At 52.6% G+C, this 27,112-nt stretch overlaps 2 protein-coding genes and 1 non-coding gene across 3 annotated transcripts in view; 1 reads left to right on the top strand and 2 right to left on the bottom strand.

Annotated features, from left to right (window-relative positions):
• Positions 1 to 712: 712 nt before the first annotated feature.
• Positions 713 to 24,735, bottom strand: SLC6A7 (solute carrier family 6 member 7). Its single transcript, XM_061151727.1, has 14 exons — positions 20,842 to 24,735; positions 15,737 to 15,920; positions 13,944 to 14,075; positions 13,599 to 13,833; positions 11,772 to 11,910; positions 10,293 to 10,427; positions 9,295 to 9,398; positions 9,048 to 9,172; positions 8,242 to 8,354; positions 7,790 to 7,921; positions 7,195 to 7,294; positions 6,904 to 7,004; positions 6,157 to 6,324; positions 713 to 2,502 (listed from the first exon to the last, which is right to left on the bottom strand). The coding sequence occupies exons 1-14, from the start codon at positions 20,872 to 20,874 to the stop codon at positions 2,293 to 2,295; spliced, it is 1,911 nt and encodes a 636-aa protein (XP_061007710.1). The 5' UTR covers positions 20,875 to 24,735; the 3' UTR covers positions 713 to 2,292.
• Positions 4,393 to 27,112, top strand: part of PDGFRB (platelet derived growth factor receptor beta) — an 88,503-nt gene continuing 65,783 nt past the window's right edge. The window contains exon 1 of the mRNA XM_061151724.1: positions 4,393 to 4,611. The gene's annotated coding sequence lies outside the window, so the exon portion shown is untranslated. The remainder of the gene's footprint in view (positions 4,612 to 27,112) is intronic.
• On the bottom strand, positions 4,457 to 4,619 carry LOC133063047 (U1 spliceosomal RNA). The gene has a single exon (XR_009694354.1). It is a non-coding gene; the product is annotated as a U1 spliceosomal RNA (small nuclear RNA).

The following is a 27,112-nucleotide window of genomic DNA, read 5'->3' as shown; positions in this document are numbered from 1 at the left end:
AGAAGCCTTCTGAATTGTGATGGCCATTCCTGCATCCTTTGCAAATTAGCAAACCCATCTAGTCCCCTAGAGCCCCAAAGGGGGGTGGGGCGGAGGGGGCTCTGACCCTTTGTTAGGGGAAATTTATTAATATCCGAAATATGCAGCAGCCCCTCCTTTCCACCCCAATCAAAGCCTTTGCAGACACCTGGGCCTCGCATTTGAAAGGCCCTGGGGCCCTTTTATATTGGCAAGGTCCTGCCAGATGGGGGTGGGTAGAACCAGGAAATTCTTCCAGCCTGAGAAACTCTTGGCTCCTCCCAGTCCCTCTATTGGAGCTCTAGCTGCTACTGCAGGTAAGGCTGAGGAAGACCTGGGAAGGAAAGGAGGACAGCCAGCCAGGGAAAAGAAGAGGACTGGTGGGCCCTGGTTTGTCCCCGGCTCTACCTGTCTCCACTGGGTAGCCTTGAGCAAGTCTCTACCCCTTGGTGGGCCTTGGTTTGTCCATATGTATAATGGGAGACTAAATGGTCATTAAGGACCTTCCTTATCATCCTTCCTAAGCCCCACCCACCCACCACTGCCGTGGACAAACCGCAAAGCTAGTGTCAGGCCAGGAGGGCCAGGAAAGGAGGCAGCTGAGCTTCAGTTTCTTTATCTGTCCACTGAGAACCAGAAAGTTCTGTGCTGGCCACCTTGTGGCTCTCAGTGGCAAGGAGACAGGGTAAGGAAGATGACTTCACTGGTGTTTATTAACAATAAGCCAACAGGACACAGATGAGTTGGGGAGACATTGGGGGAGAGAGAGAGCAGAGGCTGGACAACTGCTCCAGGCCGCCCTGCCCCACAGAGGACGCCCTGTGCAGGGAACCTGCTCAGGCATTTTCCCACCCCACCCTCATCCTTCAGGGACGGAGGGACCCTAGGGCAGCCCCTCCCATGCCTGGGGTTTGCAGATGCCAAAGTCTCTGGGCAACCTGTCCCCAGGTCACAGGCCTGGGGTGTCGGTTGCTCTCTGCCTCTACCCTCATGTCCACGCCCAGGGACCCGCATGCTGAAGCAGAGTGGGCAGCATTGGGACCAGACAGTCATGTGTGTGAACCAGCTCCAAGTCTCTTAGTTGCCTGGTAGTCCATAGCCAAGGTCAATTCCCCAGCAATGCCTGGAGCTGGTGGAGACAGTGAGGGCTGCCAGGACAAGGAAGAGGGGAGGAGGGGGACCCTAGGTCCTGACTGTGACCCCTTGTCTCCACCTCCACGGGGCAGGGCAGGTACCCCCTCCCCCAGTCCTAATCTTGTCCGTGGCTCCCTGCACAGGAGGAAGTGGGGTCCAGTGAGGGAAGTTGTGGGGTCCTCCTCCTTTCCCTTCCCCCCACCCGCTTAACACCCCAGCTTAGGCATTGGCCCCTATGCTCTGTCCTCAGCAGGCTTCCCACCTCTGCCCGGTGCTCTGAGCCAGAAATATATTCTGTCTAAAGCACAGGGTCATGCAAATGGCCTGCCTGCCCATGTCCCTCCCTCCCCCACCCCCTCAGTCTTCATTCGTACCCGAATCCTGTTGTAACCTGAAAACACTTGCTTCTCCCACCATTCTCCCTGCTCACGTGCCCTTGGTCACTCCCTGGACTGCCTCCTGGCCCCAGGGGAGGAAAAGAGGGCCATATTCTAACCCCACCTTGGCTGTGAGCGCCTTGGTCAGAGGCCGTCCCCAACCTGCCCTCCTCTTTTTTTCTCTCTCTCCAAATCTGCCCATCCTCCAGGGCCTCAGGCCCCACCTCCTTTACGAAACTTGGCCTGCACCCGTGACCCCATGGGGATCTTTCTCCCACTTGACTTGCTAACCCTTGATGGGGCCTCACGAACCTTGGGACACCCAAGTGTCCCTGCCCAGCTCCAGATTCTGGCTGCATTGAAGTGTATGGGGCAGGCTCCCTTAGGGAAAGAGAGGGGACTGAGTCCTGAACAGAGATGAGCGGGTGGTGCCAGCTGCCATGTGAGAAAGGGAGCTAGCTGGTTAGGAGGCCTGGGGTCCAGTCCCGTCTGCCATGTGACCTTGGGTAAGTCCCTTCTCCTTGGCCTCAGTCTGTCTGTCTATGAAGGAAGGGCTGAGCTGGCTCATCTCAGCTTTGAATGTCTGTGTGTGTGTAGGGAGCAGACAGAGGTTTTGGGAGAGGCAGAGGTCACAAAGAAGGACTTGCTTTGGGGACCAGCATCACCATGGCAGCCTCCAACAGGCTCAGGCCTCTCAGAACCCCAGAGGGTGTGCCGCTCCCCTTGGGGGCCGACAGGGCCTGGTGTCTGCCTTCTTTCCGTCTCACATCATGGATTCCTCCTCCTCTGCAATCTCACGGTCTACTTCGATAGCCGTGTTCTCGAAGCTGGTGATGCCCCCGTACTTGCGCATGTGCACCATCAATGGCTTGGGTGACTGGCTCCCAGCCAGTGTAGCCACGTACATGCCTGTCCGGTTCTCCTCCAGTGATGGGCCCCAATCCATGGTCGGCCGGCTCGCCTGCTGAAGCCGCTGCAGCAAAGCAACCACAGGGGTGAGAACCAGGGCTGATGGAGTGCTTCTTGCGGCTAAGCACTGGCAAAACCCTCACCAAGTCACCTGGATTAGTCTTTGCAAAAACTGGGGGAAAGGGAGGGGGCGCTGTCACTTCCCCAGAGGAGTGTCACATGAGTGGAGAGAATCCTGCCCTGCAGCTCATAAGTTGGGTGGGTGGTCTTTGGGCATGAAATTTAAGCTCTGCTTCCAGCATCTGTAACTTGGGAAACAGGATGCCTTCAAAGGATGGTTAGTAAGACAGTGAGATGAAGCTCTCAGCAGGGTACTGATAACAGAATAAGGCCCAGTAAATGGTGGCTGTTCTTGTGGTTACATGACAGGCAGTCTGGGAGTCCACTCTGGATCCCTTCCACTAAATGCTGAGTCTTGAAGAGCTGGGAGCTTTGGTGGGACACCCATGCCCTAGGAGGATGGAGACAGAGTGACCATTTAGTCACAGTGGGTGGCATGTGGGATCTTAGTTCCTTGATCAGGGATTGAATCCACATCCCCTGCATTGGAAGCATGGAGTCTTAACCGCTGGACTACCAGGGAAACCCCAGAGTGGCCTTCTCTGACACCCTGCCTCTGTTTTACTCTGATGTCTAACCTTTCCCTCTCTCAGCCCAGTTTCCATGGAAGGAGGGAGCTGACTAAGATGATGACTAAGCCTGGACATTATAGGGTTTCGTCTTCCTCAAACCACATTCCCAAAGTTCTCTGCCTGCCCTGCCAGGAAGAAGAGCCCCAGACTCTTCAGTGAAGAAAGACACCAACAGTAAGTGGAGCCACGGGGTGTAGATTCCAGGGGAGATAATGTATGTGAGCCCTGGGCTAAGGGCCTCACATCGCCTCATACTCAAAGCATAGTGATGTCCATTAAAATGTGTTTATTGAAAGCATGTTACCCCACTGATCAGAAACCTGCCAAAAACTTGTCATCTCACTTGGGATGAAATCCAAAGTGCTCACCTGGCCTTCATGTCTTGGCCCCAGTCTATCTTTATGATGTTGGCTCCTGCCACACACTCTCTACCAACTCTGATCTAGTCTCACTGACCTCCTTGCTGGCCTCAAACATGCTAGCCCCTCCTGCCTCAGGGCCTTTGCGTTGACTGTCCTTCTGCCTAGGATGCTCTCCCCTTAGACATCTAAACCAATCACCTTGGCGATGTAGTCAGGTGTCTATCACCTCCTCAGGGAGGTCTCCTCTGGTCACCCTGGCCAGAACTTCCTTCACTCTCTATTCCTGTACTCTGGTTTGGTTTGGTTTGGTTTTTAAGTATTACACTTACCACTGCCTTCATATGTTTGTTTATTGTCTGTCTCCTGCATTAAAATACAAGCTCCCTGAGTTTAAGGACTGAAATTTCTTTCCAGCTGCACTCTAGTGTCTAGACCAGGTTTCCCAACCTGAGAGCCCTGCTGACACTGTGGTCAGAGAGGAGTTCTGCACACGCAACAGTGTGTAGCAGGATGCCTGACTTCTAGATGCCAGTAGCATCCTTCCTCCAACCATACCCTCTCAGGACAATCAAAAAGTCTCCAGACGCTACCCAATGTCCCCTAAGGGCAAAATCACCCCGGATTTTGAGGCGATTTTGAACTGGCTTAGAACTGAGCCTCGTGCATCCCAGCTCCGTGCTGAGGATGGGCTTATTTAATCCTTAGAGTATCCCAGTGAGAGGGTATTATTATTACCTCCAGCCCCACAGATACTATCTGAAAGAATTAGTTAAATTGGCCAAGGTCGCATGGGGGGAAGTGGTGGCGCTGGTGTTTGAACCCAGGCAGTCTTGACCACATCCTGAACTTGAAAAACACCCTGTTTTTCTGTGTCTCACAGTACTGACTATGTTGATGAGCTTTTTCTTCTCACAGCAACCCTATGGGCAGGTATCACTATACTCATTTTTTTCCCCTTTTTTTTCCAAGGAGAAAGTGAACTCAGCCCCCCACTACCACAAATTATGCAGTTGAGTTTTCTACACTTGGGGAAATCACAGGGGTCAGCACATCTGGAGTGCAATGGATGAACCACACCCTGGAAAACCACCTTCGTGATCATGGCAAGTCCCCTGACAGGTAAGGACACTGCCCTCATTTTAAAGACAGAGAAAGCAAGGTTCAGAGAGGTGCATTCACTTGCTTAGGATCCCAAAGCTGGCAAGGGGCAGCCCCAGGAGTCCTATCCTGGTGTGTCAGTGCTGGGTGGGAGCCCTGGTTTCCAAAGGTGGCACCCCTGAGCTGGACCGTGACTCCTCTGGGGGACTCACAGAACGCTCAGTGCCCTGGCCCCTCTGCCTGGCTGTGGGTGGTGGCGGCAGCAGGACAGGAAGGAGACAAAGCCAGGCTTGGGCACCATAGACTTCCTCCTTCCCTTCGCGGACACCCTGGCTCTCAACATGGAGACAACCTTCCTTTGGCAGCACAGGTGGGGCTCCTGCGGTTCAGAGAGGGAAGGGGTTGGCCTCAAGTCACACGGCAGTTGGAGACAGAGCAGTGGCTGGACTGCAGGGCTCCTCTGTGGTCTGTGCTGTGTGACCACAGTCCACTTCTGCCAGGGAAGGGCTCTGAGCTTCTCTTCAGAAACTGGAAGGTGGGATGAGGGACAGCCAAGGAACAGTGAAGGTGAATGAGCAGGTGGGCAGCAGTGTGCTGGTTAGCAGGCTGGGGAGGAGTGGAGGGGTATAGGAGTCCTGATTCCTAGCCAATTTCACTGTTATAATTATTCCCACCCTTGTCAATTTCAAGTTATCAATGATTTCACCACTGGCTCACAGTTCTCCTGAATATTTAACAGTTAGCTCTCATGAAGCAGTGCTGGTGGGTCTAGCACACTTCTGGTGGTGGGCATGTATGTGTGTGTGTCCCAAGGCTGTCTCTGGGCCCTAGCATGCTCACTCAGCCCTGCTCACTCTGAAACCCTCTTGCCACCAGAGGACTCCCTGCCCACTGCCTCAGAAGTGGAGGACTCAGTGTGTGCAGGGCACTTGAGGTTCAGAGGGGGTGGGTCTCCAGCAGACACAGCATCCCGGCATGTCCACTGACCCACAGAGGGCCCCTGCTCCCATATTCTGAGCCTACAGAATCCCATGCCAAACGGCTTGCACTCTGTGTGCTTCCTGGGTCTCCCCACAAAGCCCTGGCCATGGGCAGGGCTCCTGGTCACTGGAGAAGGGTGATAGCTCATCCTTGGGGTCCCTCCATGTTGCTTCAGACCCTGAGTTCCACAGGAAAGCTAGCAACCCAAGTTCAAGTTCTGACCTGTGCACAACTCACCATGGGATGGTGGATAAACCCCTTGTCCTTTCAGGTTCCCCCAGGACAGGTGGGCATTGACCAACATTAGTGGTCTCTGGATTGCGCCCCTCCCCTGCCAGAGGCCCTGTGTGGTATGAGGGGTCACAGAACAGGACTCTGGCCCTCAGAGCCTGCTGCAGCTCAAGCTGATCAGAGTTGATTCACAACTCAGGCTACTGGTTAGGAAAAAATGCTCTTCCCAGTTAAAAGCACTCTGCAGGCCCTGAAAAAGGTGTTGGGGGCAGAGATTGTGTGCTCTAGAGGTTGGGCGCAGAGCAGGGCCATAGGGTTGGGGGCTGGGGGCAAGCAGGAGTGGGGCAGACTCACCTCCCAGAGCGAGCCCTCCTCTCGAAGCACGGCTACCAGCATGCCAGCTGGGATCATGAGGCAGGACAGCAGGCCCATCAGGATGCCCAGCAGCTCCGCCCAGGCTGGGAAGCGGTAGCTGCCATACACTGAGGGCTGGTACTTGACGATGCTATACACCAGCAGGGCCTGCAGGTGGGGGCTCCTAGTGTCACAGAGGGCCTTGGGCAGGCCCCAGGGCGTGGGATAGCCCAAGTCTGAGCTACTGTAAAGCCTGAGATAGCTCAGCCCAGGGCCATCCCAAGGCCTGAGAGAGCCCAGCCCAGAGCCACCCAGTCTCTGAGAAAGCCCAGTCCTAAGCTATACCAGAACCTGAGCTGGCCCATCTTTGGAGCCTTTGCAAGTCCTGAGACAGCCCTGTCCAAAGCTGACCCAATGCCAAAGTCTGAGACGGCCTATCCCTGATAGACGGCTCCAAATCCAAGGCTAAGAAGCACAGCCTCACCACTGCAGCCCTAAAGCTCTGAAGCCTAAGAAAGCCCCACTCATTCTGCTAATCAAACACAGGGCCAGGCCCAGCACAGCTACAAAAGCTGGGGGCACCACGGGAGAGGGGAGTAGACCAGGATCCTGGTACTCACTCTATCCCCCCAGCCCTGACAGAGGTCCACTGAGGGCCAGGGCAGTCCTCCCAGACTGAATGCCCAGAGGGCCCCTGCTCTCACCCCTGAGCCCCCAGCCAGCAGCCCTCCCTTCCACCCTGGTTACCAGGAGCGTGGCTGGGGACAGGAACAGCCAGCAGGCCCTGAAGTAGAAGCCCGGCTTGAAGCCCAGCATCATGTGGATGTCCCGGCAGAACCTCTGGATGCCTGCATGGGGAAAGGAGGGGAATGGCCCCACCCACAGCCCTACAAGCACCATCAGCCCCTCCTCCTACCAGTTGCCCCCACTGGAAACCATGGCCCTTGGGACCAGGGACCCAGTGCAGGGGGGCTCCAGGGTAGACTCCCATTCTCCCACAGTGGGGAGCCTGACTCCGCCTCCCACAGCCCCTCTCACCATACACCCTGGTGACGGCAAGGCACGTGGTGATCACCACCACCATCAGCCCGAAGCTGGCGCTGTAGTCGTCCAGAAGGACCAGCCAGTACATGCCCCCCTGGAACACAAGTCACAGCTCTGGAATGCCCTCATCCCAGCCTCGATCCCCAGTGCTGCCCCTTCTCCAGGCAGGAAGTGAGCAGGGAGCAGGCAGGCCAGTAGAGAGAGCAAGATGGTGAGAGTGTGACTGCTGTCTGCCTGCCAAGCCCTCTATACACACCATCCAATTTGAGTCTCACAACAAGCCTATAGCCTATATGTAGACCCCACTTTATCAGTGGGAAAACAGGCTCAGGGAGGTGAAGCCACTTGTCCTGAGGTCACTCATCAAGTGCAGGAATAAGGCTTGAAGGCTTTTCAGACTCCAAAATCAGAACTCTGGGTCATAGGCCAAGCTGCCTCTTGAGAAAGAGGGTCTGGGCTGCACTAGCTTCCTCCCAAAGAGGAAGAGGCAGGTAGCTTGGGGCGTGTTTGGCCTGGCCACAGACAGAACTGCGGGTGTCTGCCCCAGCCTTGCCCACCAGCTGTCCGCCCACCCCACAGCACCACTCACATCTGTGGTGAGGACCAGCCCCATCAGGTACATGGCCACGCAGATGAGCCCCGAGAACACAGCCTTCTTGGGCCGAAGGTAGTATGGGAACTCGTCCGTAATAGCTGTCACAATGGTCTCCAAGAAGGCAAACTGGGGGAAGGAAGGGGGTCAGAGTTCTGCCCCCACCACACACATACAAATACACACAGAGATGTACATCCCACAGATCCAGACACACACACAACACACACACATCATCCACACATCACACATATCATACACACAGCAACATCACGTGAAGACATACACAGATACACAGTCATACATTTCACACTTGGACAGATACACACAAACATAGATACACATACAGACAGAGACACCCACATCACACATAGATAACTCATGCAGCGAGACAGACACACATTGCAGACACATACCACAAGGCATACCCACTGGCATGGGCAGCTCACCTGGCTGTCCAAGCCGAGAGTCAGCAGCATGAAGAAGAACAGGAAGGACCAGAAGGGTGACAGAGGCAGCATGGTCATGGCCTGTGGGTAGACGACAAAGGCCAGGCCAGGGCCTGGGCCAAGGGCACACGGGGTCAACAGCCTGGGGAACGTGGGGGCCCCACATATGTACTTAAACACACATGGTTACTACTTACACCCACATGGGCCAAACCAAGAAATGTACACTCACTGCACACTTCCAACACTTTCTTAACTCCTAAGACACAGGCCAGCACACTGTCCGTGCTCCATAAACACAGGTTGATAAAAAAAATAAATTAATTATGAGTACATGAGTAAACACAAGACCAAATATAAACCCTCATTTGAATATACTTACGTGCACAATCATTTGCACAAACAGTTCCACGTACACACACACTCAGATACTCCCATTGGCGCAAGACAGTGATTCACAACATCATCTAAACCCTCAGTTCACTTACACAGACATCTCCCTACAGGATGTGACTCATCTAGACGAGCAAGGCAAGTTCCTGAGATGTGACAAAACACGACAATCTCCTCCAGAAAGTCACTTCTCTCCAGACACAGGTTGATATATACTCATTTGCACACCCATCCTTTTGCACTTGAACACTCAGAAAACAGTTCAGACACATTCATTTGCATGCATGCTATGCATGCACACACACACATACCATACCCATCCAAAGCCTTGCTGGTCCACATGTATGCTCACTTGCCCAGCCCAGCTGTGCCCGATGCACCCTCCACCCACCAGGGCCAGGCAGCCTGCCCACCTGCTTTGGCTACTTGGTCCACAGGTACACCCAGCTCCTGAGACATGTAGCCCAGCACGGAGAAGATGGCAAAGCCAGCCAAGATGCTGGTGATGGCGTTGCCCAGGGTGACAATGAAGGTGTCTCTGCCAGGAGAAGCCCAGGCACAGGCCGGGGTGAGTGGCCCCGGTCCTCACCCACAAGGCCCTCCCCAGCCAGCCACTCTCCTACCCACTCCAGCCGCCAGGGTCTGGGAAGCAGCACTGACCTATAGATATTCTGGTGAAATGTGTTGTAGGAGGCAAAGGTGAGGAGCCCCCCGAAGCCCACACCCAAGGAGTAGAAGATCTGAAGAGCAGCTTCGATCCACACCTGTGGCAGAGAAGGATGCAGAGGGAGGGCAGAGAGGAGAGGCTGGCACACCATGGTGCCCAGAGAGGGAAGGAGGTAGGGCGAGAGCCAGTTGACAGGCCCAGGGATGCTGTGGTGAAGAGCAAGGCTAATGAGTGACAGCGTCTGGGAGCAAAGCCCGCTCTAACACTGCAGGACTTGGTCAAGTTCCTTCGTCTCTCTGGGCCTCAGTTTCCCCATCTAGGATCTAGAAGATACTCTCTAAGCTTGGTCCAGTTCTGAAGAAAGTAGTGCCTTGTATAAATTTTCAGTAGATGTGTACTGACAATCAGCCCCTGTAACCCTTTTACTGCCTCTCTAGAGTTGGAGGAACCTGGATTTGAATCCCAGTTCCCCCACTTTCAAGCTGTGTAGACTGTCCAGGCCAATTACCTCTCTGGGCCCCAGGTTCCCCATCTGTACTGAGGGGATAGGAATGGTACCTGCCTCATAGGCTGGTGGTAAGGATCACATGACTACATTATGCACAATGCTAGAGTAGGGGCAGGCGTAGTCATCCACCAACAAAGAAGAATGCTAGCTGTCAGGACCATTGTTTCTATTATTATTACTAATACTCTCCTTAGGTTTTAGAGGCAGGTCTGGGTGGAAGTCCCAACTCTGCTGCTCCCTAGCCGTGTGATCTGCTAATTCTTTGGGGCCTCAGTTTCTTCATCTGTAAAATGGGAGAATAATGTCTACTGCATAGGATCGTGTATAATAATAAAGGAGAAAGACACACAGTGCCAAGCACAGTGTCTGGTACAGGGAATTCACCATGTGGAAGGCCCTCCCCCCACTCCCTTTCCCAGGGGAGTCTTCCTTCCACTCCATAGCCTGACGTCTCCCTTTACACGCTAGCCTTGAGGGTCTCACCTTGGAAGACAACAGGTGGTGGAACTGAGGGGTAAGATAGAACTGGATGCCCTTCCAGGCCCCAGGGAGGGTGACTCCACGGACCAGCAGCATGAGCAGAATGAGGTAGGGGAACGTGGCCGTGAAATACACCACCTGAGAGACAGTACATGGGGACAGAAGGGGTGACCTTCTCTCTTCTCTCCTCCTCTTACTGAAACCCCCATCTTACTGACTCACCTCCCCAACCTTCAGGTAGCCCAAGTTGGAAACAGCCACCATCTATGATGTTCTCCTTCCTTCCCTCACTCCCACCACACATCACTGCTTCCCAGGACTATTCCCACCCATCCACTGTCTCCAGCCCTGCGCCCTGGTCCAGGCTCCCCACCCCTCCCCTTCTCTCACACAAACCCAGCCTGCATAGTCATCAGACATTGGACGTGCCCAAATTCTCCTCTGTCCTGTCCTCACCTGTTCCCAAACCTCCAGCTTCACCCTCAGCAAACACCAACAAGTCCCAAGCCCCTCACTGCCTTGGCTTGCACCATGATGACCTCTCCTGGCTTTCTAATGGTCTCCATGCTCTCTAACCTTTCTTTTAATAGTTCTTTTCCTCATGGACAACATCTCTCAGCACTTTGCAGAGAGATAAGTTCTAATTTATAAATGATTGAGTAAACCACTCAGAAGGTTTCCAACTCCTGAAACAGCTCTATGGCCCTTCCTGCCCTCCATAAGCTACAGTGGGCTTTGTCTTCCCAGCTTCTAGCTAGTCTTTTTCACATAACAGTTGCCTGATTTTTCCACCTGGGGCTGATTCAATTTCCAGCTCCAGGCCCAGCCAAGCAGAGCACTCAACCCTTCTGCCCAGGGTGACTGGTCCAGAGATAAGTCTAAGACCCATCTATCCAGTGAGACTCAATTCTAGGATTTTTGAAACCTATGGCAAGGGAGAACCCTAAGTAGGAAAGATGTATGCCTGGAGTTGCTAGGGGCAACCTCATGAAGAATGAAGCCTGAGAAGTCAATCTGGAGGAAAGCATTGCTGAGAGACCAAGAGAACAACATTCCTGATCTGAACCCTTAAATCTAGCTGTACCTGAAATAGACCCTCTAGACTTTACAACTGAGTTTGATAACTGGCTTCTAGTCCTTGCATTTCAAAGAGCTTTGACTCATGCCCACCCTCCAGGCATTCAACAAACACTTGCTGAGCTTCTCCAAAGTGTCAAGCACTAGATTAGGATATGAGCTGAATAACAGATAGGTCCTGCCCTTGGCATGTTTCCAGTCTAGTGAACCAGCTTAGCCACCATCCAGCCCCATCTGCACATCTTGCTTCAGGCAGTGCCTCCCCCTTCCCCAGTCTCAATGTCTTCTCCCTTCCCCTCTTCTCAGCTGAAGTCCATTCATCCTCTCAGGTTCAGTCCACACCCTGCCTCCAGGAAGCCCTCACCCTTCCCAGCCTCTCAGGCCTCCAGGGCCTCCCAGCTTCACCTTGCCCGAGGACTTCACACCCTTGAGGATACAGAGGAACACGATGACCCAGGCGAGCAGCAGGCAAAGGCAGAGGTTCCAGCGGATGTGCCCGGGACTTCCGATGCCCTGGCTTCCTTGGATGTGGAGGACGTAGCGGCTGTGGGAGACAAGGCCTGAATGTCCTCTGGTCCCCTTGTCATGCTCCACAGACACGCAGTGAAGCCGTGGCCAGCCCACAAGCCTATCCTGGCTGTTCTCTGCTTGATTCCTCTCCATCTTTCTCTGATCAGCTCTGCACCCAGGAGTTGGGCCTCTAGAGACACTATCACCCAGGATAGTGTACAGGGAATTCACCATGTGGAAGGCTTCTTCCTCTTCAGTTTCCACATGGGTCTGGCTAATGGGAGGCAACAGCAGGAGACTGGATGATGGGTTAGGGTATTTGCGTACATGCGTGTATACACGTGTAAGCATGCACACCTGCACACCATCAGAGGGTCTGGCTGTGACTACCTTTTCTACAGCACAGCTGGTTAGGTGGCCCTTCCTCTGAGGCTTTCAATCTGCCCTGGTTCTGATAACACTGCCTCCTTGCCTCAGGGGTGATATGACTGTCTCTCTTGCTAGCCCTTGGTGCCTCACATTTTCATGTGGATCCCTCACCCCTGTGAAGTCCCTCCACTCACTCAGCTCCCTTCAGTGGAGCCCTCTGACAGTGCCATCTGCTTCCTGCCTGCTCCCCAAGTGATGCAGCAGGCCATGGTGTTGCCATGGAGAACCTAGGCAGCTGCCAGTGACCATGTCACGTTCTTTGGCTTTTGGTTGCAGACCCAAGACTGTTCTTCTCCACTGGTCAGGTATATTCCTCAGCAGGTGCAGACACTTTAGATTCATTTCAAATGGACAAATGAATGAACTATGTAATAAATGCAGGTTGGAGGCTAAAACCTTTAAAAACATGGGGCTCATTTGGGAGAAAACTCCTAAGAGTAGCCTTTTGCAGGCAGAGGGGTATGGTTATCTGGTCTGTGTCCTCTGTCCAGCCAGTGGTCCCTACCTAGGAACAAGGCTACTCTGGAATGTTCCAGAACAGGACCAGGCATCAGGAGGCCTTGGTTCCAGTACTGCCTCTGCTAGTAAGTACTGAGCAAGCCCCCGGGCCTTGTTTTTCCAGCTATAAAGTGGGACTTTGGGACAGGCCAATGGGCAGTGATGCCCTTCTGACCCCCACCACTCACAGGGGCTCGTGATATGGCTGGTTCTGAGTTACCCGTGTCATTCTCAAGCAACCCTATACTCTCCTTGAGTCTCCTCTCTCCTGTTAGACTAACCGGAGATGGTCCGTGTGACCATGGTCTCTGCTAAGTGTTTTGCCTACTAATATAGTCAGCGCTCAATAAACACAGATTGAATGAATAAACGAGTGACTGACTGACACCATCCTATGAAGCAGGGACTCTTACTGCCCCTTATACAGAAGAGGAAACTGAGGCTCCACATGTTGACAATGACTGTTAGCATCAGCACCATTACTATCAGCTAGCATTTATTGAGCACTCACTATCCACCAGGCTGAGCGGCACAATTTATATGCCTTCTTTCCTTTAATCCTCACAGTAGCCTTCAGATACTATCACACCCGATTCAAAGATAAGCATCACAAGCCAAATAAATTGTTTACGGTCACACAGCTGGTCAGGTGAAGAACTGGGATTAGAACTCAGAGTCCATCCAACACAGCACCTGAACTCAACCTTTGAGGTGCATGTAGAGCCCCATAGGAGCACGGGCACAATCCCGCCCTCTGTCCCTCCCTGCCTGCTGCTGGGCCAGCAGGGGCCTGACCTCCAGTACTCCTCGCTGGGGCTGACAGTGCTGGTGAGGTTGAGGGGCAGGGCCCCGTTGCCATCTGTGGAGCCTCTGTGCTCGAGGCAGAGGTCCGTGTTCCACCAGTTGCCGCAGTGTTCCCAGGGCAGGGTGCTGGTGAGGGAGGCGAGGAGGTAGAAGAGCACGTAGGCGATAATCATGTTGTAGTAGACGGCCACCAGGCCCACGATGAGCAGCATGGCCGCACCGGCACCTGCGGCGGGCAGGGGCAGCCTTCAGGCCAGGGAAGCCATCCCCCTGCTAGAGTTCACCTCCCTCCCTGCCTCCCCCAGGCTTTCAACATCACCGCCCCCAAGGCCTCACCTTTGAAGAGCGGGCTGATTTTCCAGACAGCCAGGGGTCCCAGACTGGAGAACTGGCCCAGAGAGAGCTCAAGGAAGAAGAGGGGGATGCCGCAGATGGCCAGCATGAGGAAGTAGGGTACAAGGAAGGCGCCTGCAAGGAGGAGGGAGGGTGGAGAAGGTCTAGGGATGGGGGGGTCAACTCCCCTGAAAGCCTAGCTGTAGCCCCGCCCCCTCCCATGACTGGCAGACACCTTCACTTCTCACGTGGGGCTGGGCATTGCGGGACTGTCTTCTTTTCTGTCAGGAGATCACTGAGGGCCAAGTGGACGTATGGGGATTTACTTACCTCTGTAGCCCTAGTGCCCAGGCCAGGACTGGGCTCAGAGCAGACATTGAGTGAATGAATGAACAAATGAGTGAATGAATGAATGCATTCCCTGCCAGATAAAGTACAAACTCCTCAGTACTGAAATCAATGACCTTTAGAATCTGGCTCCTGTCTACCTGCTCCCCCCTTCCTCCCAATGCCACCTCAGATGCTTGTGGCTGCCACCTGTAGTCGCCTGTGCCCAGCATCCCTCCTCCTTTTCTTCTCATATTGGCAGCTAGCTCCTTTACAGGACTGCCCACCACCATATGGCTCTGGAAGGGCTGCCAGTCACACCAGCCAACCCCTGCCCACCCTTCCTGGGCACATATCCCAAGGCAGGCCAATTAAAGACCTTCCCTGCAATTCAGCATAGATTCATTCAGAGGGAACAGTTCTGAGAAGGAAGTCATTCCATAGTTGTCTTTGGCCACCCCCGACACACCTGTAGGGAGGAAGTCTGATCCAGGGAAAAATGAGGTCAGCACACAGAGAGAAAAAGCCTCGGGAACCAGGGAGAGGGAGGGCAGAGACCACTGTGGACATCCCTGAGTTCCTGGAGCTTCAGAGGCTAGCACTCATTCCATTCTTCCCCATCGTCCCAATTCAACTTGTCCTCGCTTCATCTAGTTTCACTTGCATTTCTGTTGCTCTGCCAATATGTGCTTCTTTAAGGAGTTTGGTAGACATGGGAGGAGACACGGAGTGCTGGCAGGAACAGATTGGCTCCGGAAATGATAACCCTGGGGTAGAACGTTGGGTCGCCACTGTGTGACCTTGGGAAAGGAACCTGGCCTCTCCAAGCACAGTTGCCTCATCAAGACAACAGTGCCCACCCAGGTGGTTGTCATCAGGGTTAAGTGAGGCAGGCCTGGGGCCTGGCAGATGGTGAGTGCTCAACCCCAGCTAATGGTGGTGAGACTTAGAATAGCCACTTGATGAAGAAGCAGGGACAGAGAATTTAAGATGGAAAAGATGTTGTATTTGCAGCTTGAAAGGAAGGAACCAGGAGGCAAAGCTATATTGAAGATTTAAGGATCCAGGAGTAACTGACTGATGGAGTGAGGTTCCAAGGGAGGTGAGGTGGGAGAGGAAGGGATGGGGAGAATATTGCGAGCACAGTAACCACTGATAGGCAGATACAGCCCTTTATCACAAAGCAGAGGCAGCCCCCTCTGCCCATCACTTAGGGCCCAGGAAGTGCCAAGGCTTAGGGAGAGAATTGAGTGAGTATCCACACTGGGGATGAGAGAGGAAGGAAGGGACTGGGAGAGGAAAAGGGATGAGGCAGGGTGAGCTCCTACTTCCAGCCCAGGTCACCGCTTTCAACTAATTCAGCCCAGGGTCACATAGGGGACAGTGGCCAAGGTCACTTAAAACCTCACTCCACCCTGAGCCTTGGTCCACTGGCCTCAACGTCCCTCATGCAGGCATCAAACTCATACCTCCTCCATTGGTGTAGGCTCGATAGGGAAAACGCCAGACGTTCCCCAGGCCGACACAGTAGCCAATGCAGGACAGCAGGAAGTCCAGCTTGCCTGTCCAGTTCCCCCGGTCTGCGGCAAAGTCCATGTCCAGGTCTACATCGCCCTGGTCGCTTGGGGTCATCAGCAGGTCTGGAGTGACAGGCTGCCAGTAAGAGACACCAAAGAGGTGAGGCAGAAAGCTGAGGCCAGGTTGAACTGGGATCCCCACCCCCCACCCCCATCTTGAATAAGAATATGAACTCAAACAGGGCTAAATGCAAAGAACTCTATTGGTTCAGATAATCAACTGCTCTCACTGTTAACCTGGGCTGACAGGTTAGCAGGCAGGAGCTCCTCAAGATTTCAGGTGACTACAAACTTTTGAGAGTAGTAGGGTGGCTCTGGCCCTCAAAAAGCTACTTTAATCTTAGTTTGGCTAACACAGAGGTCAAATCAAGTGATGGTCCTATTTTGATGATGATCTTAATAACAGTTACCATGCATGAGCACTTATGCACTCACTGTGTGAAACATTTTACTCACCTTACCTGATTTCATTCCCAAAACAATTCTGAGAGCTAGGTACAAACAGAGGTATATGCATACTCAGTTGTGTCCAACTCTTTGCGACACCATGGACTGTAGCCTGCCAGGCTCCTCTGTCCATGGAGATTCTCCAGGCAATAATACTGGAGTGGGTTGCCATTTCCTCCTCCAGGGGATCTTCCCCACCCAGGGATTGAACCTGTGTCTCCTGCATTGGCAGGCTGATTCTTTACCACTGAGCCACCTGGGAATCTCTGAGAGCTAAGTATTCATCAAAGGGAAACTGAGGCTCAAAGAGGTATGTATCAATGACAAATCCAGAGTTTTTACAAGGCTGACTAGTGGGAGAACCAGGTCTCCAGTCCAGACTTGCTAATGCTGAAGTCCAGATCTTCAATCACCCAGGTCTGGAGTCCTGCTACTCCATTCTGAGCGCCGTATTTTAAGAATGATACCAGCAGTTTGGAGCATGTGCACAAAGCAGGTGGCTGGACTGGAGCATGTTCAGGAAAAGCAGTTACAGGAGGACAAGAGGAAGAAGCGGGGGCCCTTAGCATAGAAAGGATGGGGCGTAGAGGGAATGTGGGCTCCCTTGAGTTTAGATTTATGCTGTGTGGCTCAAAGAGGCCTGCTGAGGACTGTGAATTTTAGTTCTGAAGCAGGAAGAAGCTACTGAAGCCCCAGTCTGTCTGAGGAAGTTGTGACCTTCCTGTCTCTGGAGGAGAGATGCTTGCACAGAGGGGAATGGGAACCAGCTGTCCCTAAGATCCCCTCCCATAATTTGAGGAGGGTGGAGAAGTTCACTGGGCATCCTCCCTTTAGGCTGGGGCTGGGAGATGGAGGCCCTCCTCAGGGTGCTTGGAATCCTGGCCCAAGGGATGTGAGGTGCGTGTCCATGAATTGTCTGGGCTTTGGACTTGAAAGGAACCCCAAAGTCCCCAGGATGACTATCTAAAATTCACACAGCAGTTCCCAGAAGTGAGTCTGGGAACGGGGCAGGAGAAAAGGGGCAGTTAGACCTTTTCTGCTTGACTCTGAAAGCCATGTCCCACGTAGAGGAGAACAGAGTTGCAAAGAAGGCAGGTTATCAAATAGTGTCATGGTTTTCAGAGAGGAAAAATTACCTCCTGCTTCCTGCTGAGGAACAACCATGGGAAACAGTGATTCCACTAGACTGGACATCAGGAGATGATGATTTTCACCCCAGGTCTGTGCCAATTCACTATGCAACCTTAGGAAAGACTCTTCTGAGCCTTAATTTCCCCATATGGACACTGAGGAGATTTCCAAAAACAAATCACTTGAAATGTTTGTAGATGTTTGAGGGAACATGGGATTTTTGAATCAAAAAAGTTTGGGGAAAGCTGGGTTATCACAAGGTGAAACAGGTTTCTTTGTTGCAGGACTTGTCAGATCCTTTAATGGGCCACTATGCACTGTGACTCTCCGAGAAGGGACTAGAACAGACAAGTATCCTCCAATTCTACTTAAGAAAAGGGTTTCAAGGAGCTAGCATGCCGGGATATACTTGGCGGAAATGCAGGTCTAGATAATCTTTAGTTAGTAGTCTTTTGGCTCTGATGGTCTGTGAGGCAAGATTCACCAAGGAGACTTCGCTGCAGTGGTCATGAATCAGATCAGGTCCAAGCACAGGGATTCAGCAAACAGCTACTACCCAATTTGTTTTATCTCCTAAAATTGCCCTTCCTGGCACCAGCCCAAGGAGGTGTCTACATACACATCAGGTGACAGAGGAAACTTTGCTGGTGACTTGTCATGTGAGCAGTGCTAGAATGAAGATGGTGAAAGGAGGGTCCAGGTGTCACAGGACTGGAGGTTTCTGGCTGCGGTGGCAGAAATGTGGTAACAGCATTGGGCCCTCGGTGATAATGACAGCCATGGTGGTGATCCTGCCTGAGGCTGGCTATCGGCCAGAGGGGCAGTGGTGATGGGGGCAGCCTAGCATGATTATGGGTGATGGTGACAATGAGGAAGAGCATGAAAAAGCTGCTTTTCAAGTAACTGGGCTCTAAGGGTTGAAACCATTATATTGCTGGTTATTTCTTAGCTGTGATCTCAAACATGCTGGGGTGAGAATAGCAGCAGCTCCCAGAAACCCACCTCTTCCTTCTGATTCCCCTTTCCCTCTCCAGCTGAATGGGTATCAGTCCTCTGGAGCCACTCACTCCCAGGTGAACTCTAAGAGGGATAGGGTAGCAGCCATTGACACTGGCCCCTGGTATTGGATGGGGAGGCAGGCCTGACACCCTGTGACTCCCCAGTCCCATTCAGGCCAGCTGGCAGGAGGGCCCGATAATGAGGTTCCTCTGATCCCTCCTGAGAAGCTGCTGCCCTTTCTGTGTTCACAGAGCGGTCCTGGCTCTCTGTTTCCATGGTGACAAGAGTTTCAAGAGCAGGATGCTGTCAGCTCCTCCCCCAATCAGAGGGAAACCTGCTTCTCCTCCAGGGACAGAGGATGGGTCCTCCAAAGCTGAGCCAATCCAAAACCCATGTGGTGCCTCCATCCCCACCTTGGGGTAGATCCCAGGGGCTGGCACAGTGAGGATGGAACTAATTGAGAGACAGGAAAGCAACCAAACCAATGGGGCAGGCTGGAAGCTTAATGAGTTAGCTTCACACTTCTGCCTGAATGTGAGGCTCCCACCCCTGATCCCCCCACTCCCTACCCAGAGTCACAGAGGAACACACATCTGAGCTTGCCAGATCCGCACCCCTCTTTTAGGGACCAGCAAATGTAGTCACCAGCAGCAGCAGGTCTGGGAGAGGTAGGATTTCCCAAGCCAAGGCTCTCATACCTTCTTCAGGATGAGAGAGACAATAGGAATCTGGAGTCTGACTTCATCATTGTGCAGACGAGGAAATGAGTTTCAGAGGAGAAGGGGTGAGTTCAAGGTCAAATGGTAAGTTAAGGGCAGAGCAAAGCCAGGACCCAGACCCCCGGCTCCCAGTTGTATGCTCCTCTCTGAACAACACCATCCCTTTGCCACACTTGGTACTTCCTCACTCCCTGCCCCCTTCTCTAAAAGACCAAGAGAGGGGACCCTGAGGCCAAGGGCCCCACCCCTACCCTGTTGGTTTTAGGTTCCTCAGCTTAACCTTCAGGAAAGCAGTAATTTGCACCTCTCTGTGCCTCAGTTTCCTTGTCTATAAATGGGGGATAATAAGACCCAGCTCCCCGAATTGTTGGAGAATTACTTGAGATAAGGTTTCACACAACATGGGTATTTACATAATGAATGGCCTTGTGCCAGTGAGGGGCGGGGGCTTTTGTGAGGAGGGAGAGGAAGGAGGAGAGAGTAGGATGGAAAAGAACAGCGGCTGGACTTAAGACCCAAAAGACCCACAAGTGACCCTAACAGGTCACTCATGTCAGTAAATAAAAAGAACCCATTTATCACGGTAGTTCCACACTCAACTGCCCAAGGGCAGAGCGCTTGAATGAGTGCATGTTGGGGGTGAGGGTGTGGCTTGTGTGAGAGGGGACAGTCAACAACACCAGCTGTTGTGAGTTCATGGTATCTTCCCACCCCAGGACTGGGGGGCCTGCTTTGGTGCCCCTCACTGGGGACGGACCAGCGATCGTCCAGGTTAGAGAACATGCTTGTCCAAAGTCACCGGGTAAGTGGCATTTGCAGAAACATTACCCAGGAGTTTGGACTCCTTGGTTAATATTGGCACTTTTAAGCCCAAAGCCAGAAACTTCCCCCAAGACTCTCCCTTCTCATGCACTTGCAACTTGGCTGGGAGATCCAACCTCAAGGACAAGGTGGGGAGGGGCTGAGGTCTGGGCCCAGGAACACAGAGACTTAGCCTTCTCTCTCATGCCAGCTTCCACCCCACCTCCTGAGCTGTGGGGTCTTGTATTTCTTCCCTCCTTGCCTTTGCCTCCCTTGCGTCCTGCTGAGGCGCAGCCTGGGGTCTTAGCAGGGAAGCTAAAGCTGCCAGGAGAACGAAGCCGGTGGGGAGGAAGCAGGTGGTGGGCGCTGCAGGGCAGGAGCACCGGCAGGAAACCAGAATGCCCCTGTTGGCTGCCGGAGGCTGCTTCAGTGTAGCATGCACAGATACGGACCTGGTCCAAGCCCCCAACCCCACTAATCCAGCTCAAGTCTGTCTCAGCTATTCCAGCATCCCCCACTCCCCTAATTAGCTCCTGGGGGAAAGGGATGCAGGTACTGGGGAGGGGCGAGTGCCTAGTCCCAGCACCCCGACCTCCCGCCTCCTTTGGCTGCAGACACCTGTTCGTAGAACCTGGCCCAATGAACCCTAGCCTCTCCCCGCCTCCCCTCCCCCCGCCCCCCCCCCCCCCCGTCGTCACACTGCATCCTGACCCCCAGATGGGGAAGGCCACCCCTCGCCCCGCGCAGACCGTGACCCCTCCCCTCTCTGCAGTCCCGCTCAGCCGGCCTCCCCCAGAGCCCTCAGCCAAGCGTAGGTGTCCTCTCCAACCCTCCCAGGGGGCTCGAGAGGGGGCGGGCCTCTGCACCCCTCCTTCAGGGGGGCCTGCCCTCTTGCCCTACCTTGCGGAGGTGAGCTCCCTGGAGCTTCTTCATCTTGGAAGACAGGTCGCTAGGGCTTCCCGGCTTGGCTTTTCCTGAGCGCAGAGAGCGGGCGAGGGAGCAAGAGATCGTGCCGCGCCTTGGCCTCCGCGACTCCCGCACACAGGCTGGGGGCCGCGGGCGCAGGCGCTGCTGTCTGCTGCGGGCGTGGGGCGCGGGCTGGGCGCTGCAAACGCCCTGCCTCTCCCTGCGCAGCGCCCGAGGCTGGGGAGGGGTGCACCGCTGAGCCGGTGTAGACTCCCAGACTGATGGGCTGACTGATGGACAGCGGAAGAGGGGAGAGGCGGGGGGGCGGGGAGAGATGAACACCCCCGCAAGCAGAGCTGCGGATTGGAGGGGCCCCGAGCGCGTGAGGAGGGGAGTCTAGGAAGGAAACCCTCGGTGTTGAGGCCTCAGCTATCGCTCCCTGCGTGACCTTGGGCAAGTACTCTGCCCTCTCTGGGTCTCCCTCTCCCTAGCTGGGCAATGAGGGAGACAGGCCATGCACATGAACACTAACAGCCCGGTCTTGGGTTCCGGCATCCCTGTGCCTCCTCTTTTCTGTGGAGACCCTGTCCACCTGACTTAAACTCTCTGTGCTGTCGCTTCTTTACCTGGGAAGTGGGAACAACAAACTTACCTTCCTGACAAGGATGTGAGGAATCTAGGAAGTTTGTGCAAAGAAAACTTTTAGCATAGGGCCTGGCACATTGTAGGGGCTCAGTAAACATTTATGGACCAGTATGGGTTGTCCACTCTTGCCAACAAATGAACAGCCAGTAGTCAGGTATTTATTCAATCACCTAACCTACCAATATTTATTGAGCACCTAAAGTGCGCCAGATCCTAGGCTAGGTGCTAATGTTTTCTCAACACAGTGACCTGGAGAAGAGGTTGTTATCTTTATTTAACAGAAGGGGAAACCAAAGCACAGGGAGGTTGAGTTAAGTTCACAGAGCTAGTGAGGGACGCTGTGACAGAGTCAGGCCTCATGGACCTTCTAGACTAGCAGCAGTCCTGAACATGCCTCTTTCCTTGGGATGAAAGTGAAACAAGAACTTTGGGGTAAGGAGAAAAAATAGGGGATGTGCCACTGTATGGTGGTGATAATTAGCGACTTAGATCATGAACACGTGGGTTCCTGTTCCCCAGAAGTATGACCTTGAAAATGTTCTAGTTTCCTGTCTGTAAAGTGGGTCATCAGCCAATTTGGGCTTGGCTGACTTCTCAGAGTGTTGTGAGGGTCCAGTGAGCCCACAGGTAGGATGGGAAATTATTAGCTAGGGCTTCCTAGGTGGTACAGTAATAAAGAATCTACCTGCTAATGCAGGAGATGCAAGAGACTCGGGTTCTTTCCCTGGGTTGGGAATACCCCTGGAGTAGGAAATGGCAGCCAACTCCAGTATTCTCGTCTGGAAAATTCCATGGACAGAGGAGCCTGGTGGGCTATAGTCCATGGGGTCGCAAAGAGTCGGAAATGACTGAGCAAGCACGATTATATGCATTGGTTTGTGGAATTGAACCCGTATTTGGTAGCAGGCCCAGCATATACATTGCAAATCATGCTCCTTTCACTCTCAGAAGTGTCCCAGTTCAGACACTCAAGGCATTGCCCTACCTGCAGCCAACATGGGGAAATCTCTGGGGAGAAAGAGATTAAGTGTCTGCTGCCTCTCCTCTCCGTGGAGTGGGAGACAGGAAGAGTTTAAAGCACAGCACAGGATTGGATAAAGGCCCTGGCGGGCTCCCAGGTCTACCTCTCCTCCCCAGGTCCCACTTGTTGTTGTTATTCAGTTGCTAAATCGGGTCTGACTATTTGCAACCACATGGACTGCAGCACGCCAGTCTTCCCTGTCCTTCACTATCTCCTGGAGTTTTCATGTCCATTGAGTCAGTGATACCATCCAACCATCTCATCCTCCATCACCCCCTTCTCCTCCTGCCCTCAATCTTTCCCAGCATCAGGGTCTTTTCTAGTGAGTCGGCTCGTGGACAAAGTATTGGAGTTTCATCTTCTGCATCACTCCTTCTAAGGAATATTCAGGGTTGATTTCCTTTAGGATTGACTGGTTTGATCTCCTTGTTGTCCAAGGGACTCTCAAGAGTCTTCTCCAGCACCACAAATCGAAAGTATCAATTCTCTGGTGCTCAACCTTCTTTACGGTCCAGCTCTCACACCCATACATAACTACTTGAAAAACCATAGCTTTGACTATACAGGCCCTTGTCAGCAAAGTAATGTCCCTGCTTTTTAATATGCTCTCTAGGTTTGTCATAACTTTTCTTCCAAGGAGCAAGCATCTTTTAGTTTCATGGCTGCAATTACCGTCTGCAGTGATTTTGGAGCGGAGTGGTTTTTAGGTCCCACCCACCTGCTCCTTTCTTTAAGCCTGGCCTCACAGGGCAGGCAGGGCATCTCCAGACCCAGGAAGAAAGGAGGCCCTTAGCCATGAATGTGAAGTGAAAGGGAATTCATTGAGCCCTACTGTGTGCATTGATGAGCTCATATCCAGTATCTAAATTTTAGTTCTTTCCAACAGCCTGGAAAGTCAAGTTTGTGCATCCCCATTTTGCACCTGAGGAAACTGTCTTCGAGGAGTGAGGTTGTATGCCCACTTCACTGAAATCTTTGCGCTTTGAAGATAAAGCCAGGAGGGCCTAAGGCCATGCCTCAGTCAGTTCAGTTTAGTCACTCAGTCATGTCTGACTCTGCGACCCCATGGACTGCAACATGCCAGGCTTCCCTGTTCATCACCAACTCCCGGAGCCTGCTCAAACGCATGTCTATTGAGTCAGTGATGCCATCTAGCCATCTCATCCTTTGTTGTCCCCTTCTCCTCCTGCCCTCCATCTTTCCCAGCATCATGGTCTTTTGCAATGAGTCAGTTCTTCGCATCAGGTGGCCAAAGTACTAGAGCTTCAGTTTCACCACCAATCCTTCCAATGAATATTCAGGACTAATTTCTTTTAGGGTTGACTGGTTTGACCTCCTTGCAGTCCAAGGGACTCTCAAAAGTCTTCTCCAACACCACATTTCAAAAGCATCAATTCTTTGGTGCTCAGCTTTCTTTATAGTCCAGCTCTCTCATCCATACATGACTACTGGAAAAACCATAGCTTTGACTAGACAGACCTTTGTCAGCAAAATAATGTCTCTGCTTTTTAATATGCTGTCTAGGTTGGTCATAGCTTTTCTTCCAAGGAGCAAGCATCTTTTAATTTCATGGCTGCAGTCACCATCTGCAGTGATTTTGGAGCCCCCCCCCAAAAAAAAAAAAAGTCTCTCAAGGTTTCCATTGTTTCCTCTTCTACTTGCCACGAAGTGATGGGACCAGATGCCATGATCTTAGTTTTCTGAATGTTGAGCTTTAAGCCAACTTTTTCACTCTCCTCTTTCACTTTCATCAAGAGGCTCTTTAGTTCTTCACTTTCTGCCATAAGGGTGGTATCATCTGCGTATCTGAGGTTATTGATATTTCTCCCAGCAATCTTGATTCCAGCTTGTGCTTCAGCCAGCCCAGCATTTCTCACGATGTACTCTGCATATAAGTTAAATAAGCAGGGTGACAATATACAGCCTTCATGTACTCCTTTCCCAGGTTGGAACCAGTCTGTTGGCTGTCTGGCTCTAACTGTTGCTTCTTGACCTGTATACATATTTCTCAGGAGGCAGGTAAGGTGGTCTGGTATTCCCCATCTCTTGAAGAATTTTCCACATTTTGTTGTGATCCACATAGTCAAAGGCTTTGGCATAGTCAATAAAGTAGATGTTTTTCTGGAACTCTCTTGCTTTTTCAATGATCCAACAGATGTTGGCAATTTGATCTCTGCTTCCAGGCCATGCCTGGGGAGAGGCAAAAGCCAGTGGTTCCTGGATCCAGGGGCCTGTGGCTGCCATCACACCTCTTACAGGATGGGTGGCAGCTTGACCGAACCACTCCCTCTCATTGACTTGTAGATTTCATTAGACTCTAAGCAAGGCGCAGAGAAGCATGGGAACAGGGAGTAGAGACAAGGCATTGGCTCAGGAATCCTAAAAGACTTGCCTCCTTGTTGCCACTTCCCAGTAGCACCTGCTCCCCCGAGATCCAGCCCTGGAGGGAGCCAGCCCTAGAGGAGGAGAAGGGAACGGGGCTGGGACTTTAGCCATTCTCAAACACATCATGAGGTGACCACCAAACAGCACCAGCAGTCACTGGGGCTCACCTTTCACATGGGGAAAGTGAGGCCCAGAGGAAGCAGGACTTGGAAAATCATTCAGTGAAGTAGAGGCAAGTGAGGCGAGGAATCAAGGAGTCTGACCCCACCCAGGCTCTGCCCTCCATATCACAGCTTCCTCCATCTTCACCCTCATCACCACAGCCCTTGTTGGAAAAGTCTGTACTTCATACAACAAACAACCCCCCCAACATTTTTCACAAGACATTGTCCACATGAGTCAGTCACCCTCTGAAACTCTGGTTTTATGATCATGCAACTGGCCATGAGTTCTGCCACTGAGCACATTTGACAGTTGTTCTCAACACTACCCCTTCCCCCTCCAAGGGGAAATTTGGGTACCACTTGGCAAAATAACTAGTTAGGAATCCAAACCTAATAAATAATCTATTTCTCTTTCCCCCTTCCCTCTCCCTCTCCTTTATTTTTCTTAGTCTCACATCAAACCAGAAAAATGGGGATATGTACTGGTCTTAAAGAAAATGTGAGATGAAAATGTACTTCCTTTTGTTATATAGGAAGATATTTTTAAATGCATATAAATAAACATTTTTAGTTTGCTTAAATGTTCAGACTTTATCGCTGAAGAGCATGTGTTTTGTTACACCAGCCAGTGGTGACTGTGAAAGATGAGGATCCAGACTGCTAGTCCATCTGGTGAGATTCAGAGAAAGTAGTTCTGGAGTGGCCATACCCTCTGAAGCCGCCCCATCCTACACCTGCTCTGCTCCCAGCTTCTGTGTCCCACTGGTTGGGCATCTCATCCACTTAGAGCCAGGTCGGCTTCCTGGCTAGAGACCTCCTCTGTGTGGATACTCCACTCCCAGCCCCGAGTCCCTCCCTGGTCTTGATCTGTGGCCCTCTCCACTCAGCCCACACCAGGCTCTTGGCCATCAGTGATGGAGTCTCGTCCACAAGACTCAGGTTCTCAACATGGTGTTAGGGGTCTACAGAAATGTAGTGCTAACACGCATGTTTTGGATTTGCTAGAGGCCATGACTAGGCCCTGGGCCTTGCACAGCCAGGCCAGGTCAGATTTCATTTTTGCCTCCACACTTCTCCCATCTCTAATACCAACTCAGGGCCTGCCACCCAGCCAGGGGGGAAGCACAAAGTCACTATATGCAAAGCAGAAGCAACACCGGGTCATTCCTGATAGGAAAACCCGAACACCTCTTAGCACTGGGGTGACTGCAGGGTCTGACAGTACATGAGGGGTCCTTTTCCTGAGCCATTACAACACCCCCAGGTCTGGTGGAACTCTCTGTGTGGCAGGGAATGTATTATCTCACATGGCATCTCAAGACACTGCTTGGAAGTTGTCTTAGATCAAAGTTTCCTTTCCCATGAAGCTCAAACAGCAGTTGACAGGTGATGGCCAGCCCAACCTGTGGGTCTCACCCAACCCCCGGACTTTCCAGTAGACAGCAGCTGCAACTCCCCCAGCCTGCCAGTCTGGAGACTGACCTCCAGCCCCACAGAGGTCTTCCTGTGGCTGGGGACAGGCTTGTCCTGCCTCAGATCCTCCCAGCCGCCATCTGTCCTCAGCCCTGGGGGCAGGGGTAGTTAGAGCATCAGTCAGGCCTGCCAGTGTCTCACCCTAGGATATAGCAGCCCTGGGAGCAGGTGGCTAAAACACAGGACTTATTGCATGTCAGGCCCTGTGCTAAACACAATTCTGAGACAGCTTAGAGTATTTTATTTCCATTTGACACATGGGGATGCTGAGGCTCAGAGATGCTAAGTAACTTGCGTGAAGTCTCACAGCTTGGAAGTAGCCAAGCTGGAGTCCAGGCCTTGTGACAACAAAATCTTGCTAACTAAACACTGAGTCACAGCTGAAGTGTGGCCCTCCAGTCCCACACTCCAGAGCACACAGTCTTCTGTGGGGTGCTGGTAGATGCCAGGAGGGGTCTCCTGGATAGTGAAGCATGAGGAATGCTGGATTAAAGAAAATTCAGGGGGTTTCTTTGCTGTGGGACTTGTCAGTCTTTGATGTGTTAATGCACCACTGTGACTATCCCAGAAGGGTTGA

The sequence above is a fragment of the Dama dama genome, chromosome 9, assembly GCF_033118175.1.
Source record: "Dama dama isolate Ldn47 chromosome 9, ASM3311817v1, whole genome shotgun sequence".
In the NCBI taxonomy this organism is placed as follows: Eukaryota; Metazoa; Chordata; class Mammalia; order Artiodactyla; family Cervidae; genus Dama; species Dama dama.
Note: the sequence above shows the minus strand (reverse complement) of the source record. Positions and strands in the feature narration are given on the sequence as shown.